Source organism: Rhipicephalus sanguineus, chromosome 1, assembly GCF_013339695.2.
Source record: "Rhipicephalus sanguineus isolate Rsan-2018 chromosome 1, BIME_Rsan_1.4, whole genome shotgun sequence".
NCBI lineage: Eukaryota > Metazoa > Arthropoda > Arachnida > Ixodida > Ixodidae > Rhipicephalus > Rhipicephalus sanguineus.
In genome coordinates, this window is record NC_051176.1 from 167,493,893 (window position 1) to 167,512,777 (window position 18,885).

An 18,885-nucleotide genomic window follows, 5' to 3' on the forward strand; every position below is an offset into this window, starting at 1 on the left:
CAATGTAAGCTGGCGACTGGACCTGGCTTAGCCAAATTTCAACAATTTGTTTGGAAACTCCCTCAAGCACAGCATGCATGTAATCGGGGCATATGCCCCACACTAAATCAAAGTTCGGGAGTTTTAACAGTGGTGTAGGTCCCTTGATACCATGTGAAGGTTCGCCAGTTGCAACTGCTGTTTGGATGTCCAACTTGAATTGACTTGTTGTCCGTAGAGCAGGCATTGGGCGTCCAAGCACTGGATACTTCATGGACCCTGAACAAAAGAGGCATTCGTAATAATCAGAGCACAACACAAAATGAGGAAGTCTTGACACCAATTTCATTGAAGTATATAGGAGGTATATCAGACACCTAAGGCAGTGGTGGAAGCGGATAAGAGAGGGCTCGTTGCACACTGAACACCTAAGGCTTGCATGCCTCAGGCATGAAAGGGTCCTAGCAACCAAGCCCCTCCCCCTTCCCCCTTTGATTTTTGTGTCTATTTATGGCAATAGATGGCAGAGCAACTATATTTATATGCCAACATAAAAAACTGAAAAAAAAGAAAACAGAACAAGCTACTAGGTACCAACAAATACTATAGAATTCATGTCAGCTGCCCTTGAATTCTGAATATTGGGTTTGTACAAATGCCCAATATAACATTCCCTGTGGCATACAGTGCAACCAACATTTATATTTAAGAAAAACAAAACTTCTACTCACCACCGTGTCTTTCTCCTTCGTGAAGACAAACACTGCAACCGAAATATCCATTAAACTGCTTTGAGTTCAGTACTGCTGCACGAGCTGGTGCATCCACACAGCAGCAGACCACTTCAATCCTTGACTGTATCTTCTGTTCATGACACTGCCACTTTACGGCACCTTCGGCAAGCAGCTCCTTTACGAAGACATCCAAGAATTGGGTCATTTCTGGGTGGCCTTTGCCAAACCAAAGACCCCCCAGTAACACGTTGCTCCATCGGAGTGCAACAGGCAGCTCATTAATAATGCACTGAATTGGCCACAGTGCTGTCTTGTTACAGTTAAAAACTTTTGCGCCGTCGGTGCTGAAGGTAAGCGATATGTCACTCCACTGGTGACCTACCATCTGCTTATGGTACAAGGCACCATCTGTGATATCGGTCAAGACAGCTGCGTCTTCAGGACATCCCTGTGATGATATGCCTCTACCTGCTTTTCTGAGGGAACCCAGAAGTGTCATGGCTAAATCCTCCTTTGAAAGCAGAACTTCAATTTGCTTTTTTAGGCTCAAGATGGCAAAAAAATTGTGTGCTGAATTAGGAGTGTCGCAGTTCGCACAAACGAAATCTCGCCCAGAGGGATTCACAGCGCGAGTACTGCACGATGTGCAGAAGTAGTGGCGTTTAATCAACTGTCCCTGCCAGCTCTTCCAAGCTTTTCGGAGCAAATACTGAGACGACGGCAGCACTTCAGCTCCCAGCAGCAGGTTCATGACATGGACAAGCTTCTCCATATCCTTCCAGTTCAGTCCAGCTGACGTCGAATATGCCATCAGCATGACCATCGCGTCGGCAACACTCAACTGGGAGTTTGGCAAACGGTCATTCGAGAAGAGCTTTAAAAAGTCCTCCACATCACTCGCTTTGTCTACATCACTAGCGGTGTCTTCATCGCTTGCGTCTTCATCCTCCGTCAAGCCCCCGCTGTGCGTGCTGGCTCCGTCGTCCGCGCACACTGCATTGTCGGCACCACGTGTAGACCGATCATTATCATCACTCTCCTCCGAGTCTGAGGTGTCTGAGGTAACAGGAACGATTCTCGCCGAGGAGCAATCTGCTGGTACTGCGTCTGAAGTCACATGATGAGCTGAAGCCTGGCTGGCACCCCCGCTGGAACCACTGGCCTGGAATCGGAGCGTTGCCCGCGGAATCGCGAACGCCTGTCCAGGTTCCAAATACTGCTTCCGCTTCTTTAAACGAGGTTGAGAAGCGCACTCAGTTTCAGTGTCACTGTCACCCATCGAGAGCTTGTACCGAAGTTGATGAAACTGAACGAGGCTGATGAAACGAAACGAAGATGATGAAACAAAACGAATATGATTATCCAGTGAGGGCGACGAGACGGTTCAACAACAACAACAACAACAACAAAAACTAACAGATGCACCTTTCAATCGATTGACAACTCAAAACCGGCGCGGCCGCGGGTAGCGCTGCATGTATGAGCCTTTTTTTGTAAGCCTGTTTACATAATTTAATTTGCAAATACAATTTCTAAGCTTAAAAAGTTTTAAATAGCATTTATATTTGCTAAAAATATTTATTCTAAGCTATAAAAGTTGTAATGTAACTATACGGGAGAAAATATTCTTAATCTGCAAATGCGATCAGCCGCACGGCCCGCGCGCTCGGCCGAACGAAGACAAGCCTAGACTACGGCCAAGTTAAGCTGTAAGCTTTGTTAGCGTGGTTGGCGTGGTGTTCTGTGGCGTGGTCGAGTGGAACAAAGTGGGACGATGTACGCTCTGGTCCGCTTTCGAGACGATAACGTGAAAGTTGTCGTCAATGTGAACAAGATTAAGCGCTTTAGTGCCAGAGATATATTTGATTTTGACACGACAGTATGGTATCGCGTACACTGGCGGGATGAAAAGCAAGAGGGATACTTCAAGGCTCAAGTGCTCGGATTGTTTGGTGAGTCTCTTGCATGGATTGCGTGCATGGTATTAATTTGCTCTTGTTTGATACCACTTTTGTTTTGCTATTAGAAACAAAGGAGGAGGCTGAACAGCCGAAAAAACGAATTCCTTGCCTGAAGCCTCCATCGTCAGACAGCAGCGATGCCAGCGAGGCCAGCGATGCCTCTGTCTCAAGCGCAGCCTCGCGAGTGGAGGTTAGTAAAATTGTGCGCATGTATTATTTCAGTCTGTTTTTGTGCTTGTCCGTATGGTTTAAAAACTTATACATCGATTAAAGGCCAGACACGCAAGTTTGCGCGTTCCCATAGTTATAAATCGCGTTGACCCTTTGTCTTTATATGTACGCACAATCGGCGTTAAAAGTTGAGAGACCACTAGGTCTCATAAAACTTAAATTGCTGTGCAATTTGTGACTATTCGGTCGAGCTTCACAGCACATGTTTGTGTGTTTTAGAGCAGGCGGGAAATGTGAATTCAAGACTGCCTGCCGAAGCATATGTCGGACACATTCAGCTTTTTCTTGTGCCTCGTGGTCAACTTTTGGCGCTTACTGTACGTCCTGTGTGTGCAACTTGCGTGTTGTGTCGAAAACGCGTTTATCGCCTCGTCTTTTCTCTAGTTCATGCGATATCTACGTAGTAGAGCGCGCCAAGCAGCTTACCAAACGTGTTCCATCTATCGTCACAACAGAATATTATGATAAAGGCTAGCTGATGCCTATATTCTATAAAAAATAGGCATAGCATATGTACATTGGTGGGATTTATCAATGCAGTTGCCTTAATTGGATAAGTATGTATGTAACATATGCGTTATCCAGCTCATTTTATCGTGACTGTGTTGGCCATGCAAAAACATGAAATCTAGGTTGCCTTGCCTACAATCTGATATACATTTTTATTGCCTCATTTTGAAACTACCCTATCATTATTTATTTCACACAATCATTAAGTTGAGATTTAGTGGCATACTCCAGGAATATTGGTCACGCCATCATCCCGGAAAAGGCATATTGCAATTGATTTTTGAAAAAGTTTGCTGCACTTTAATGTTAACCGCACAGTTTTTTCTCTGTGTATCAGCTTTGGGGGATGGAATGTATCAAATAATTTGGTTATGTAGCAAAAATAACCACATTTCTCTTACAGCTCGTTTGCTAGACAGCAAACAATCATGCTGTAGTTTTTCAATTTTGCAAATTTTCTACTGATGGTTTTGCCCTGTAAGAATGCAGTGAATAATTTGCTCATATTATTTCATTTCCATTTTAAATATAGGTAAGCAAAAAAGCTGCTCAGCAGCGAAAATCAAAGAAAGCAGCAGAGGCCACATTTCGCGAGGAACAAATGGATGCACTGTTTCCAAGAAAGGGCCACGGTGACCCAGACTGGGAAGCCGATGCCAGGCGGCTGCTACAAGAAAATAACCTGCTGAAAGCTGCGAATGAGCAGCTCAAAAATAATAATGAAAAATTAAATAAAAGGGTGGAAAGGCTTGAAAAAGCATTGTGCAGTAAGATCTTCAAGACAGGTTTGCATTTTGTCACACTTCTTACTTCATTGTCCATGGTAAATTTTCTCTTAAAGGCTCATATTTAGCACATTACTGTTTGCTGTTTGCTATATGTTTCACTAATACTGAACTGATATGGCAGATGAATGTTGAAGGTTATTGAGCAAGAAACAAGTATTCTCTGTTGAGTACATATTTTGGTTCATTTTACTCTTTAAGATCATCATAGTTCGATTAGCTATTACCTTTGTAGATGCCTTATGTGCAATGGACAGAAGATTTTGTCGGGTAATATTGAAGTCTTTGACTTCCCATTTCTCATCATTTAGATATGTTAGAATTCTTCCCAGGGCCTGGTACACTGTTGGTCGTAAGGTAATGCATATACAAGGTATCCCGCTTTCCTGGGATCTATTCTAGGATATGATCTCTTCACTGCTATTCATTGCATGTCTACAGAAGATCTGCAGAGTTCTGGGCTGAAAATAGTGTGGAAGCAATTATCACAAGACCAGGTTATTTGTAGAAAGATAGAAGAAACCTGTGTGGGCATAGCAGACTGATGGTCATGACCACTGCGTTTTTGTGCAGAAACATACTGGCTGTCTAAAGACAATCAGCTTCGCTGCCCACAACACATCCATCAGAAGCCTCCACCGCCGGTGCAAGTTTCTTGCGAAAGGGCGGAGCCTGCTTCACCTGCTGCACCCGCACTTAATCCACCATCACCTTCGCCAGTCAGGCCACAGTCCACGGCAGAGGCTGAACGCCCTGTAAGCCAGCAGGACTCTGAAAACGGCGAGATGCTGGAAACTTCAAAGCCGTTTTCGCAGATTGGCAATGAGGTTTGTGATTGTGGATTTGATTCATTTCTTACTACAGGCAAAAAAATGGCTAGTTTACCTGCTGAGACTCGTTTCTTGGTTGTATACTCCAATATTGAGGTTTTGCGACTCTGACATGCTCAGTTTTCCTATTCGTACATAAAAATTGTACCTTGTTGTGCTACCCTTCGATTTGTTTATTTAATGTTGTGTTCTGCTCAGCTCCATGCAGTGGAGGAGGCAGAAGGAAAGAAAAAAGGGAGGACAGTGGGATAGAGTACTAATAGCTCTGAAAGTATCTTGCCAAATTTAAATATTGATTGCAGCGATCAAGGGAACTCAAAGAATATGCTTATTGTAATAGACCACTACTTCGTGCTGCGCGTGACTGCGCAGAACTGTTGTTTTCAGAAAAATATCATAATCTTGTGTGAGTTCATATATCAGTGCCAATTGCTTGTTTGTGTCACATTCTTTTTTTTTTCTTGTTTGCTTTTCTATCTTTGTTGTCTCATTTTTATACACCCACTGTTTTATATTCATATCCATAAAAATTTTTATGACATTCTCCACAACCAGCTGCCTTCCTTTTTGTTCAGTGATAATTGCGAGTGCCATAATCACTTCTTGCAGTGGCAGGAACAGTTGAAGAAAAATAGTATAGCATGGCTTGATTTTCTGTAGCTATAAAACTTAGTTTGCGATGATGTTACTATGGATATATTTTTCAGGTGCTCCTAGGAAGCGGTGTGTTGATGAAAAAAAGTGTTTATGACCATCTGATGCAGCGCCCGAAAGATGGCATTTTTGTTCGTGAGGCCAGTGTACAAATATTTTCAACTGCTGGTCTCATTAACAGAAGTGTCACGGGCGCTGCTTCAAATCGGACAAAAACAGAAGCCAGGCCACCCTTGGATCCTACAAAATATGGCGTTCTGAAAGGTATGCTCAAGCCCATTTAAGATGCTTTATTATACGTGCAATATTTCATACTATTTTTTGCAGCTTTTGCTACATTTTGCATATATGCAGTGAATGAAATGTCTACGTAATTTCTTACTGTGCCCTCAACAGTGCACGATTGCAATCCGAATTATAGTGTCATGAAAGGCAAGTGAAATTTTATTTCTAAGTAAGAAGTCGGTGCTTGAGAATGTCAAAAACATATATGTCTAGGTGCTTTAGTAACAGAGAAATGAAACTAAATGTACATTATTTTCATCACTAAAGGACATTCTGACATAAGCCTGATTTCAGTGCATCACTACATGGAAGGAAACATGCAATTTGTGCATATCAGTTTGATAGCTGCTGGCCTAGCTAACTACGTGATGTCTCCCTCAAGATTGACGTGGCTAGTCCAAAAGTTCCATTTTTGCTGAGCCATGCTGTGCTATTTGGCAGTAAAGGGCAGGCATGGTAATTGCTAAGTCGCTAGCCCAGTCTTGGAGGCATACAAATATCATGTAAAATGTAAAGAGTCATGTAAATTTACATGATTTTCTTTCAAACTAAGCATTTCCTTAGCATGAAACAAGCACTATGAGGTTTCTAGAACGCTATCAAACAGTCCAGGTTGACGTAGTATTTGTCAGTAGTGTCCCATTAAATTTTATTATGTAAGATATTGCTTCAATTTTAATTTCATGGCTCTGTTTATTTGCAGACTTTTTCCGCCACTACCTCGAGCGCCGATGCAGCAGCCCTGCAGAACTTGGCATCAGGCACGGTTGCCTTGGCAAGATACTTGCTTGCAAGATTGCCGACGTGATGAAGAGCCAAAAGAGGCAATTGTAGATTTCATTTGAATATATGTTGACTGAGAATATATATTTCGAACGAGTGTTATTTGTCTACTCTGGTTATCATTGTAGGAGTGCTACCACACTGTGGGCCTTCTACATGGAAACAGACACCAGCGACGCACTTATGCTAGACCAATTTTGATGGGATAATGGATGCCAAATAGACACATGCAGAACCAGTGCATTACCAATAGGCAAATACAGAACCAATATACCAACACAGATCCAATAGGCAAATACAGAACCAATAGACCTATAGACCTATAAACCAATAGACCTATACAAAACCATTAGGCAAATACAGGACCATTAGGCCGCCTATACGGTACCAATAGACCTATACAACCAATAGACCAATAGGTGTCAATAACCCAATAGGCTATTGGTTTTTTATTGGGAATTTTTGCTAGGGTTTAAAAGACTGTTTTTCCCTTTAAGCAGTAATTCAGTATTTCCATTTAGTAAGATTCTACTGTATGGTCTCATGTTGAGTGCAAAAATTAATATGAAAATATATGGCAGGCAAAGAAAGTTATTCAGCTGACAAATTCAAAGTATAAAAGCAGACAACAAAATTTTTCATTGTTTTGCACTTGGCCCATGATGACTCATTGCTGCTTTCAGTCAAAATGCAGCTAACACATTCATGTTGTGGAAGCTTATGTCTCACTGTGGCCTTCTCGCAAGAACCCACACATGTGCTTTTTGATGGCATTATTATACCATGGTAGCCTGTATTCATGTATACAGGCTAGTCATGTAGTAGTCATGTATTCATGTGATCATGTATCATGTAGTAGTCATGTATTCACTGCACAGCTTATTAACAGAAGCCAAAGTGTTGACATGCAGCATGAGAAACAATGAGTTTCTCTCTTTTTACTGGATTTGGAATGCAAGATCCCTAGAGCAAGTGAGCCTCTGTGCATTGTCCCATAAGACACACATTTTGTTAACCCTTTGCGGTCCGTTGTCGGGCCCCTCACAACAATGCAACACGACCGCAGCAGCTCATGGATGGGCACTGCTCAACAAGTTCTTTCGTGGTTGATTCACGCATGCATTATCTCATTGCATTTTGAATCATCCCTAAATGAGTAAGTAAACCTCTTTTCCTTGAGCTTTCATTTCTTTAGTTTCAGACCGGAATGGGCGGAAGGTGGGTAAAGGCTTCGGACCGCAAAGGGTTAAGCAGCCTGAAACTCGACCCAGGACTGAGATAAACAGGTGGATGAACAAAGGCACACACTTGTCTTTGTTTGTCCCCACTTTCCCCCTCTTTTTTCAATCCTTTGCCTAGCTTTACGTTAACAATAATTGGTTGGGGTTTAACGTCCCAACTAGTTTTACGTTGCTTGACAAGATAGACCAACGCTACTAGCCCATTCACATACCCTGCTAAGACACACATTTTGAAGAATGTGAATCACCACCAATCCCAACGTGTCACTGGACCTTGAGCACACTTTTCATAAATTAATTGGTAGCACAACTGTTGTCATTTGTAAGCGTGTGCTACTTGCATTGCACCGAGCTGAGACCTCTTGCAACTATGAGAAGTTTAAGACACATTTATTTTTCTAAGTTATGGCTGTGCAGCGTAAACACATGCATCGTGGTCTTCATGCCAAACCAATTATAACACATAATGTCAGACGTGATATGCCTTATGCCGTTCACCTGCTACCCAAAAATGTGGGTTTTGGGTGCTGCAGTTGTTGTGGAAGGTAATTTATGGTGCAGCTTAAAATACTGAGTCTGGCTTGTGCTTGTAGTGCTTTTGATGTATCATCAAGTCATGTAGTAAGTGTTGAATAAGAACATAATGAATAGTTCTCTTCGCAAGGTTCCTTTTAATAATAATAATAATAATAATAATAATAATAATAATAATAATAATAATAATAATAATAATAATAATAATATATATTATTATTATTATTATTATTATTATTATTATTATTATTATTATTATTATTATTATTATTATTATTCCCTTCTCCGTCTTTCAGCCTGCCTTCTGCATAGTTGTAGATACGCAATTTTATTTTTCACTGACCTTAAATATTTCTCGTGTTTTGTTATTGTATTCTTGCCTGTTGTGTTGATTTTTGTGTATGCATTTTTGCTTTTTTTATTTGTATCTTCTTTGAAATACTGTCTGTATTGGTATTGTTTATTTTTTATTGTTTTATTTTTGCATGAGCCAGCACATAGACCTTACGGTTGTTCCTGGGCATGTTAAATGAATGAATGATTCATTGATTGATTATTATTGCTTAATGAAAACTGTGTCGACTAGCATTTCTGGCACGTTATAATGTGTCCGATTTTCTTTCTTTCAGGTGGCGCCGTGCCTTTTTCATTTCCCTGATTTGTGGCATTCCTACCATGGTTGTGATGGTTTACTTTATGGCCTTTGCTAACATGGACAATCATTGCTGCCTTATTCCAGGGCTGTCCTTGGAAAATCTTCTTCTATTTATTTTTGCCTCACCAGTTCAGGTATTTTTATCATTTTGGTTGCCGTCGTGAGGCATAATTTCTTTTGAAATATGTTTTCCCCAACAATGCACTTAAGAAGTAGATTGATTGTACTTGAGTGTTGTATTTGAGCATGTGTGTATGTAAATTCGGGTGCCTAATACAGTGATCAAATGCAGTAGTAGTCGCATTTGCTTATGTGACATCAAAGTTATTTTTGTTTCTAGGTTGGTGGATTACAGTTATGGAATTTCACAAAAGTGGCATTTGGAAGCTTATAATAAAAGTGTCCCATTATTTTGCTACACAACATTGGTGTCAGGTTTGTTATGATTCAGGCACAAAGCTCAAAAGAAAAGCTTGGCCTACTTTTTCTGCACTAATCAGCTGTTTCTTAACACTGAACAAATGCAGAGTACACCCTGAAGGCATGACATGCTGATCTATCCTGATTTATTGTTCCCTTTATGGGTTCTTTTAGGATGCAATTTGTATAATTGTCCCGTTAGTTGAATTAAGCAAGAAGCAGGAGAAACAACAAAATAGGCTGCTGACTCAATAGCCTGTATTTAACCCAAATGTAGCACATCCCTGAATTGAATGCTCACCCTCATTTTATGGGTCCGAAGTAGGACATTATCTTAAGAAGATTACATTGTAGCACGTGAACTACACAGAAATAGGCACCCATTTTTTAGCAAGGAAAACCACATACCTCTTATTCTGGCAGTAAGCAACAGATAAAACTAGCAAACTTTTCTCTCTTAGGCAGCATTTTACTGCTATGAAGAACAGGATATCTTGTCCTCCATATGCGCTCAATAACATGTTTGGTGTTCTGCATTTATCAAATCACTCATCAACAATTGCAACCAGGATGGTGGTCCATGCCTGCCCAACCACTTGACTAATCTATCATCCCACGTGTGCAAGTTTACAGAAAACTGAGAACAAGTGGCATGTCTTATTGCCAATAGCTGAACAAGTAAACTAACTTATTTTTTCAAGATGCATTTGTAGTTGGACTGAAAGCGATATCTCATTATTGTGGTTAGGCTGCAGAAGCTCGCCATCTATGCTGGTCATTATCTTGTGATGACTGTGGCTATGACACTGGCCAGGCAGGCTCTGATTACATTGTTACGATCATAGTTTTGGTTTTGTATCGGATTGCATTGCCCAATAAACATATTGAAGAATTATTTTGGAAATAAAAGCGTGATTTACAGTGAAATAATTGGTGTAATAATCCATGCACCCTGGGCCAGGTCATGATGCACCCTGGGCCAGGTCAAAAGTAGGCAATTTCGACACGCGATGATGCATATTTTACTCATTGACAGATCTCTGTGCACCGCAAAGTTGAACGCTGCAGTCTTAGAACTGTTACTTCAGTCACCATTGGGGTCAGATATGTGTAGGATTACCAACCAAGTTAAAATTATCTGGCGAAGGCTAATTTGACGATCAAAGTAACCAAACTTTGCTCCTATAGAAAGGTATAGGGCACCAGCTGGGACCTTCAGTCGAGGTTGAACTTCTAACCAAAAAAATCAAATTAAGTAGGCTTGAGTTCATGGAAGTCGACTGTATTATATTCTGCATAATCCCACATCAAAGGATCTGTTAATTTTCTTTTTGTACCACTTGTAAATGAAGCAAAAAATATGCTTTATATAGCATAGCCAGTTCTTGGCTGCTCTGCTCAGAGTTCTCAAGGTAGCGTGTCAGTGACTCAACAAAGGAACAAAGAAGGCAGAAACCGTGTATAGCTTTGGTTATGTTCTGTAGTGCCTGGTAATCTTGCAGCTTTGTTTAACGTCCATTTGTTTAAGGAGCCTTGTTGAAATGTCATATTCCGTATGCCCTTCAAGATTGCATGCATATTATGATACTATTGGAATAATATGTGTGTTCTTTACTTGCAGTTTGTGGGTGGGCGACACTTTTATTTGCCAGCATTTAGGGCCCTGCGGCATGGCATGGCAAACATGGACGTATTGGTGATGTTGGCAACCAATGTGTCCTACTTGTACAGCATAATCATTCTTCTCTACTTTGTGGCCACTCGGTCTGACCACAGCCCCACCACATTTTTTGACACCGTGCCCATGCTCATTGTCTTCCTTTGCCTTGGTCGCTGGCTTGAGCACCTTGCCAAGGTAAACACACTAGATTGTTTAGCACAATAAGTTTTGTGGCATTATTGTGGTGGTTGCTGCTTGGCTAAAAAACCTTGTTAGTCAGCCGAGACATTGTTAAAAGTTTAGTGCCAGGAACTTATCTTTTAAGCGGCAACTGCTTCCTGTAGCAGCGTTTTTATGTACACCAAGCTCACTCTCCTCCATCCTCAGTAGGGGAGGAGGTGAAGCGTGTGGAGAAGTCTTCTCCCCTATTGAAGATGGGGGAGTGTGAGCTAGACACTGTGGGAGGTGGCACGTACTTAAAAGTGCACTAAGCATAATAAAAATCCTGCTAAGGGAAGCAGCTGCTGCTTTCACAAAGTGAAATTGCCCACGTGGAACATTGGCACCAGTGACACTCGTTGCTCAACGAGTTCTCATCTATTTAAGCCACCATATTCCCCCGAACTTTTTTCTTGTTTGGATCGTTAGTGAGCTGACACTTATACACAGTACTTTCCTTGCCCTGTTTCAAGTGCAATTGTTCAAGATGTGATCAGCACACCCCTGCCACACTCAGGGAGCTTTGTAAGTGGGCCACCTCCTAAGGTTTAGATAATTGCACAGCAGAAAGAAGAAAAAAAAAGAAAGTAGCAGGGCACTGCTACCAGTGGTGCCCCAAAGAGAAGTGCTGTTTAATCAAGAAGGAGTGGGGAAAGCAAACATTGTATGTTTTATAACTTCACTCATATGAAGTTATAAAAACTTTTTGAAAATGTATCTGGAAAAATATTTAATGTAAAGCACAGGGGCGTAGCCAGGGGGGAGGGGTTGGAGGGGTTCAAATCCCCCCCGAAATTTTTCAGTTTTGCTTGTGTATATATACACGCGCACATACAAACGCACGCATGAACACACACAAAGTATGGTTGAAACCCCCCCCCCCCCCGAAAAAATTTCTGGCTATGCCCCTGGTAAAGCACCACACTTACTATAATAAGTTGCTCTAGTTTCAAGAACAGGTGTTTCAGGGCTCCTTTAGTACCGTGATCATGAAGATGACAGAAATAGCATTTTAGCAGGAGACACAGGCAACTGAAAATTACAGTTTTACATAATAAAAATAGCGCATGCAATTCAAAGCATTCGCACTTCCTAAAAGTCTAACCTAATTGTGAAAAGTGCTGCCATACCCTCTGAAAGAAGCAATTTTATTAGTGCTGCAAAGCTTATAGCCAAGAATAATGTGGGTTTGTTGTGAACATAAAAAAAACAAACTCTGCCATTACTGCCGACCTGAAGTGCCCCACAGCCCAGAACATTGACAATCTCCTTGGGCACGGATCTTGGTTATATCCATTAACTAGCAAGTGCCTATGTTATCTGCTTAGGCGCTGTTTGAAGTCTATTAACAAGAACATAAAGAATTGTCAACTTTGGTGAGATTGCTTCGATAGTAATTACTAAGTCAGCCAAAGTGAAACTTTCATGCAGTTGGTTTTTTTAAAGGTTCTTAAGAATGGGTCTTATGTGAAGTCCTTGTTCCCTTCTTTCTTTTTTTATTTTTCAATTTCAGCGACACACTTCAGATGCTTTGACAAAGCTAATATCATTGCAAGCCACTGAAGCTACTTTGTTAACAGTAAATGAAGATGGTGATGTATTGTCTGAGAAGAAAATTGATGTGAATCTTATACAGAGGAACGACGTAATAAAGGTAAGATTTAAATTCTGTGTCGCACTTGTTAGAGGTTTTCAGCTGTAAGGGAGGTTTAGCTCAATACTATATTGCTGCTGACTTGTACAGCACAGATGCATAGCAGCTGGTGGGCTTGAAGAACAGAGTTTACTACCAGGAAGGAGGTTTGAAAAGAACTTCTGGAGTGGAGGCGGCGCACCGCCGCTGAAGCCGGCGACCGCCGTATTGCTCCAGGCAGAAAACATGTGGGTCGTCGCCTGAGCCCTCGCGGAAGTTCCACAGATGGCGAATTTCTCCACTCCTTTGGTGACAAGCGAGTGTTGTGGATGTCTCATTTGTTGGACTGCGATCCACTCGATAACCACATTTACAATTTGTCGAAGATTGCCAAGCTGTACATAAAAAAAAATGCCGGGCCTGCGCAGAGCGCGCAGCACAGTCACAGTGAAAGCTGAAAGAGCGGCCTTTCTAGAGCCCGTTCTAAACTCCCTTGGGGAAACCAATACAAGTACACTTGCAAGGTACCCACTACGCTGCAAATCATAACTTTTGTAAAATAGGGAAGCATTCACTATGCCATTATTCATCTTTCTGCGGATAGCGAGGTATACCCGCTACACATCTGTAAGGCATTATGTGAACTTTGTTGATGCTGCCTGTGGCTGATGACTATGAAGAATTATGGCTGAGCCTTTTGTAATGGATTTGAAGCAATTAACGACCCGGTCACGTGTTGCGAAATTAGCATTGTGTGATGCCTAGTCGTTATTTTACTCGTCTGACACGCTATATTACACATTTAACGCGATTCCTTTCCCGGCATCACGCCTGTAAGGATGTTTTTGCAAAGGAGTTCCAGTCACTAGTGTGGCTCTGTGGTAGAATACTCGACTGCCATGCAGAGGACCCGGATTCAAATCCCATCTGAGCCTGTTTATTTTTATTTATTTCACTTTTTCTTATTTCGCGCGATAGTGGTTACGGACACCTGCGGCGGCGGGGGACAACTACCCCACTGCCGTTGTGATCTGATAACAGCCTTCGCTGTAAAATCAGGCTTCACCACATTTCAAAAGAAATCAACCGGAAAAAATTGAGCTGATCTCACGCGTTGTGGGAATCTGTTTCATGCGAAGCAGTCAGCGAGCACTTCTATGCTGTATATTTTATTGCTTTGAGCCAAGCGTTACGAGGTGGATCAACGTGTTTTTGTAAGTGTAGTAGCTGTGTGCACATAGTGGGCTTACCAGGCACGTCGACAACACTGGCGTTTAAAGGGTAACCTTATGGTGCAAAGTAACGTCAGCCCTCACGTTAGAGCACATACGTCAGTATTATCGAAACTAAGTGCACTTTATGGTGCAACCATGGGGATATCATACGTAACTTTCATTAATGTATTCCTCTGGGGTCGAGCAATGCTTCAATATAGCTGGATCATAGGAATACAAATGTAATGTTTATTACACTGCTATAAAAGCGGAGCCAACACTGGAACCATAGACGTTAATCTGATATGACGCCGGTATCGTAGGAGTACATACGTACTGTGCATTCCTTTTTTGCAAAATTAGATGGCCAGACTTGACCACACTTGACGTTGCGCCAACGTTATGCCTGCATAGGCTGCTTTTTCAAACCAGTCTATATACCTGGCGTGCCTCTGTGGTAGAATAATTGAATATACGAACAGCGCAACTGACAAGGACAAAGGAAGGTAACAACACACAGCGCTGTTTAAATGCTCTCGCATTTAAATTACTGATGTCTGGGTAGATATAAACTGTCAATCACCTGCGGCGCATAACCGTACACCGCGGCCCGTGGTAAACGGCTATGTGCCACACGTGTCTGGAGGAAAGGATTTGACGACGTACGCGACAAGATTTTTCCGTTATTCATGTCATGACCCGACAGTCATATTCGTCAAATCGTCTTACCCTCCCATGCCGATTTTGGTCTACACCAAGTTAGGGAGGCGATCATGAGAGCACCCAGGTGTAGGCGGCTAGATAGTTAGATACGTAGATAAAAAACCCTGAATGTGCCAAAGGTTCGCTAAGAAATGCTTCGCATTTAAAACTCCCAGAGTGCAGTAAGCATGCAGCTGACAAGGACTGTTCTTTTTAAAAATTTGTAAACGAGCGTAAGCAAGAGCTGCAGCAAGCTGGTCAATTAATCTGCTTTCGTATCTTTTCTTTTGCTGTGTGTAGCTTTTAAGGGCGCGTGTTTACGGTTAGTTTCGTGACTGTCTGCATTATGATGCATTTTGAAGTTATTGTGTAACTTGTTGCTTTATCGATTCACGTATAAACCACATTGTATATGTTTCTTTTTTCTTTTGAAATTGTATAAAAGCCGGGGCTGAATAAAATTTTATGTACCACTTATTAACTCCACCATGTGCTTTACTTTGGGAATGCTGGAAGCGAATTCTGCGTGTTATCAGGCACGCTTCAGCCCATGTACTATGGCGTAAAATACTGCCTTCTTCAATCTTGCAGGACAAAAAAAAAAATTCGGTCAAATAAGTGACACTAACTGTCCCGTTCTCATGCTGAAACGCCCCCGCGGAAGCTCACAATTACGTTGCCTGCGATCAAGCTGCACTGCCTCTTGCCAGGAGCAAGATGGCTGCCAACCGGTTTCCCAGGCTTCACCTGCTCCAGAACTTTTTTTTAAACCTCCTTGACTACCAGGCAGTGGGGTGAATCCAGATAAGAACGAGCAGGTGGTCCTGTTCACCATTGCCGATATTGATAAAATCTACCTTAAACACAGGTTTTAGGCCCACAACGATTCTGAAGTTAGTTTTGTGCAAAAAAAAAGGCTTGTATGAAAAAAAAAATATATATATATACAGCTTTTGGAAGGAAAAAACACTTTTCCAACAATTTCGCAATTTATGGAATTATTAAAAAAATGGTGCACTTAGGGAAGAAATAGTAGTACACTGAAAAACGATACAAGCGCACATAGTGAAAAAATGGTACGCTTCTTGGTCACAATGGTCTTTCCCAACGGAGAACAAGTGAAGTTCAACCTTATGAGTATATATTATTTCATTGTGATGTGGAAGTATATCTGATAAAAAAAATCACCAACATGGTAAACAGCCCAAAATACTTATAATTCATGAATTTATTGCTGCAGACATAAACTGAAGATGATAAAACTCGGTGAATATTGACATTAGTATTTGCACGTTCTTCTGAGATAAATTTTTGTGGCTTTCCTGCACACCGTTGTACTCTAAAATTGTGCTGAGACGTATTTGATTTACGAAATATGTCTAATTTTGAAAATAGTTTTTAAAAGAAGGACAGTTTTAATTTTTTTAAGTCTTTCTGATTAAGCCAAGGACATTGTCTACCATTTTGTGTAAGAAAAAAATGACGCATTATTTGAGTTTCTAACAAGTTATACTGTGTCCAATATACCACTCAGCCTAGCGGCCACGACACTGCTATTGTGCTACAAATCGGATCCAGCTTGTTCAAAATAGTTGTTCTCGACATAGCCACATAAAAGCTGTTAAAAAAGAACAAATATGCAGCCAGGTTGCATGGTGTGGCAAGCTTTGTCTTGCGATCCACTGCTTAGCAAACTTGAGTAGACGATTCATAGCGGCCGCTGCTCGAGGTGGCGAGTACTCATGTGCCGTTTCGACTGGGTGAGGAGCTCCGCTTGCGCGTGGAAGTGACATTCAGAGAGTGAATGAGATAAGAAATGTATCACTGCGAAAAGTGAAAGCTGTAAATTGCCAACAATGTGCATGTCATGCAACGAAAACTCTGCCGGTAATTTGCGGTCAGCGCCTCCAGAACAGCACACATGTTGCCCTTTGAGTGCCCTCTCACCCCTGAGCTCCAAACCTCTGAACACTTTCTTGTCATGACAGGTGTTTCTGAGGCTTTCTGTGAGCATGCTGTTCAGAGAAGTACTGTGCCCTATTCTGATTGTCACTTGCTAGATTAGCATTCACAAACTCATTCCAAATAACTGTGTATATTGGAAAAATTTATCTTAAAGGGGTCCTGCAACACCATTCTAGGTTATTATAGAATCACTTTGCTATTGAACTTTGTTGCCCCATTAATCTTCTGCCATAAAAGTTTTTCAGATTTGTCAAGCGTAAGCAAAGTTACTGCACGAAATGGGCTTTCTCCCTTCTTTTGTTGCCATGAGCGCCCTGGAGGCTGCATGGGATGATGGCAAGGGGGTGATGCATGGCCCAACAGTTGCATTGCCATGCATCATGGCCTTGAGTATTTTCTCTTCTTTTTCTTTCACTGTATGGGCCACTACTGCTAGTTCAAATTGGCAGAGTGCAGGCATGGGACGGCGCCCCATGGGCAACTATGACACTGACAGGATGCTGCACTTGGCCTCCAAGATCATGCGGTGCTGTGCCGTTTTGGAAGATGAGCCGATACCCATTGGGCCAACTTGCTTCAACTTACTGCATAGTTTCCGAGGAGAGCGCAGACGATTTTCGGCTGTCTTTGACACAGAATTCTGAACTCCCTGCTGCATGCAGTGCAACAATATTTGGCTCGTATGTTCACAGGAGCCTTGACTACAGATTGGCAGCTTTTTCCTACTGTACTAAAAAAGTGTTGCAGGGCCTCCACTGTGCCCCTTTATCTCGTGTTTAGCTGCAGGACATTAAACAGAGTCTGTCCAGCTGCCTATCCGCCATCCGGTTTTGTACAATCAGTTGAGACAGTTAGGTCAGCTGCATAAATGTGCTCAAATGTGCATCATACTGGAGTTCAGTAAATTAAGCTAACCGACTCTGAATGCAACATCATGCTAGCATAAAATTTACAGCAGCTTGCTCATTTTTAGTGCTCATTAAGGTGGTGTTTATTCACGTAAATCTATACTTCGGCAGTTATTCCACTGTGGTGACTTAATGGTTAAGTTGAAAGGCTAAGCATGAGGGCTAAGCAGTTTCCATTCCTGGCTACAACAGCAGATTTTCGATGTGGAAGAAATGCAAAAGCACTTGAGTTTAGGTATGGAACCTTAAGTGGTCGAAATTAATCCGGAGTCCCCCACTGCGGCGTGCCTATAATCTTATTGTGGTTTTGGCAAATAAAAGCCCAGAATTTAATTTTATTGAACATATCCTTCTTTAAACGTGTCTTTTTTAGATGGCTGCAACACTCTTTCTGCAGTATACTAAGCAGTATGTTCTTTTTTTTTTTTTCTGTTGTAGGTTCTCCCAGGTGAAAGAATACCTGTAGATGGCAAAGTTAGTGGGGGATCATCAAATGTTAATGAATCTCACATCACAGGTGAACCACTCCCCGTATTCAAAACAGTTGGCTCCAGTGTGATGGCAGGCTCAGTTAATGAGAACGGTGTCCTACTCATTTGTGCAACCCATGTTGGCAAAGACACAACATTGGCTCAAATTGTACGTCTTGTTGAGGAGGCACAGTCATCTAAGGTAAGTGCAGACTTGAGTTTTGTCTTTCATTTTGGGCATGACATGAAAGGTCACATTTGAGTTGTTGTGGAAAGGAAAGTTGCGAAGGTGTCTACAATTTTTAACAGCGAAGCTGATTAAGCTGGAGCTTGGTCCCTGCGGTGTTGGCAAAAACCTCGCCTAGCTATGATGTCACTGCATGTTGTCTAGTGACCACCTGGCACAGCTGTGCCTAGCTTTGCAAGCCACGCTAAGCCTTGCGTAGCTTTGTGCAGCTGGAAGGGGTGGGAAAGGGAAGTGAGGGTGAGGCGGACTGATGGCAGGGTACAGA

The 18,885-nt window shown here is 41.9% G+C and overlaps 1 protein-coding gene across 1 annotated transcript in view; it reads left to right on the forward strand.

Moving 5' to 3' along the window:
• LOC119401886 (copper-transporting ATPase 2) overlaps positions 1 to 18,885 on the forward strand; it is a gene marked incomplete in the record, with an annotated part of 81,706 nt that overhangs the window by 28,984 nt on the left and 33,837 nt on the right. The window contains 4 exon segments of the mRNA XM_037668896.2: positions 9,157 to 9,316; positions 11,224 to 11,457; positions 12,995 to 13,135; positions 18,342 to 18,575. Coding sequence (XP_037524824.1) covers positions 9,157 to 9,316; positions 11,224 to 11,457; positions 12,995 to 13,135; positions 18,342 to 18,575 — 769 coding nt within the window.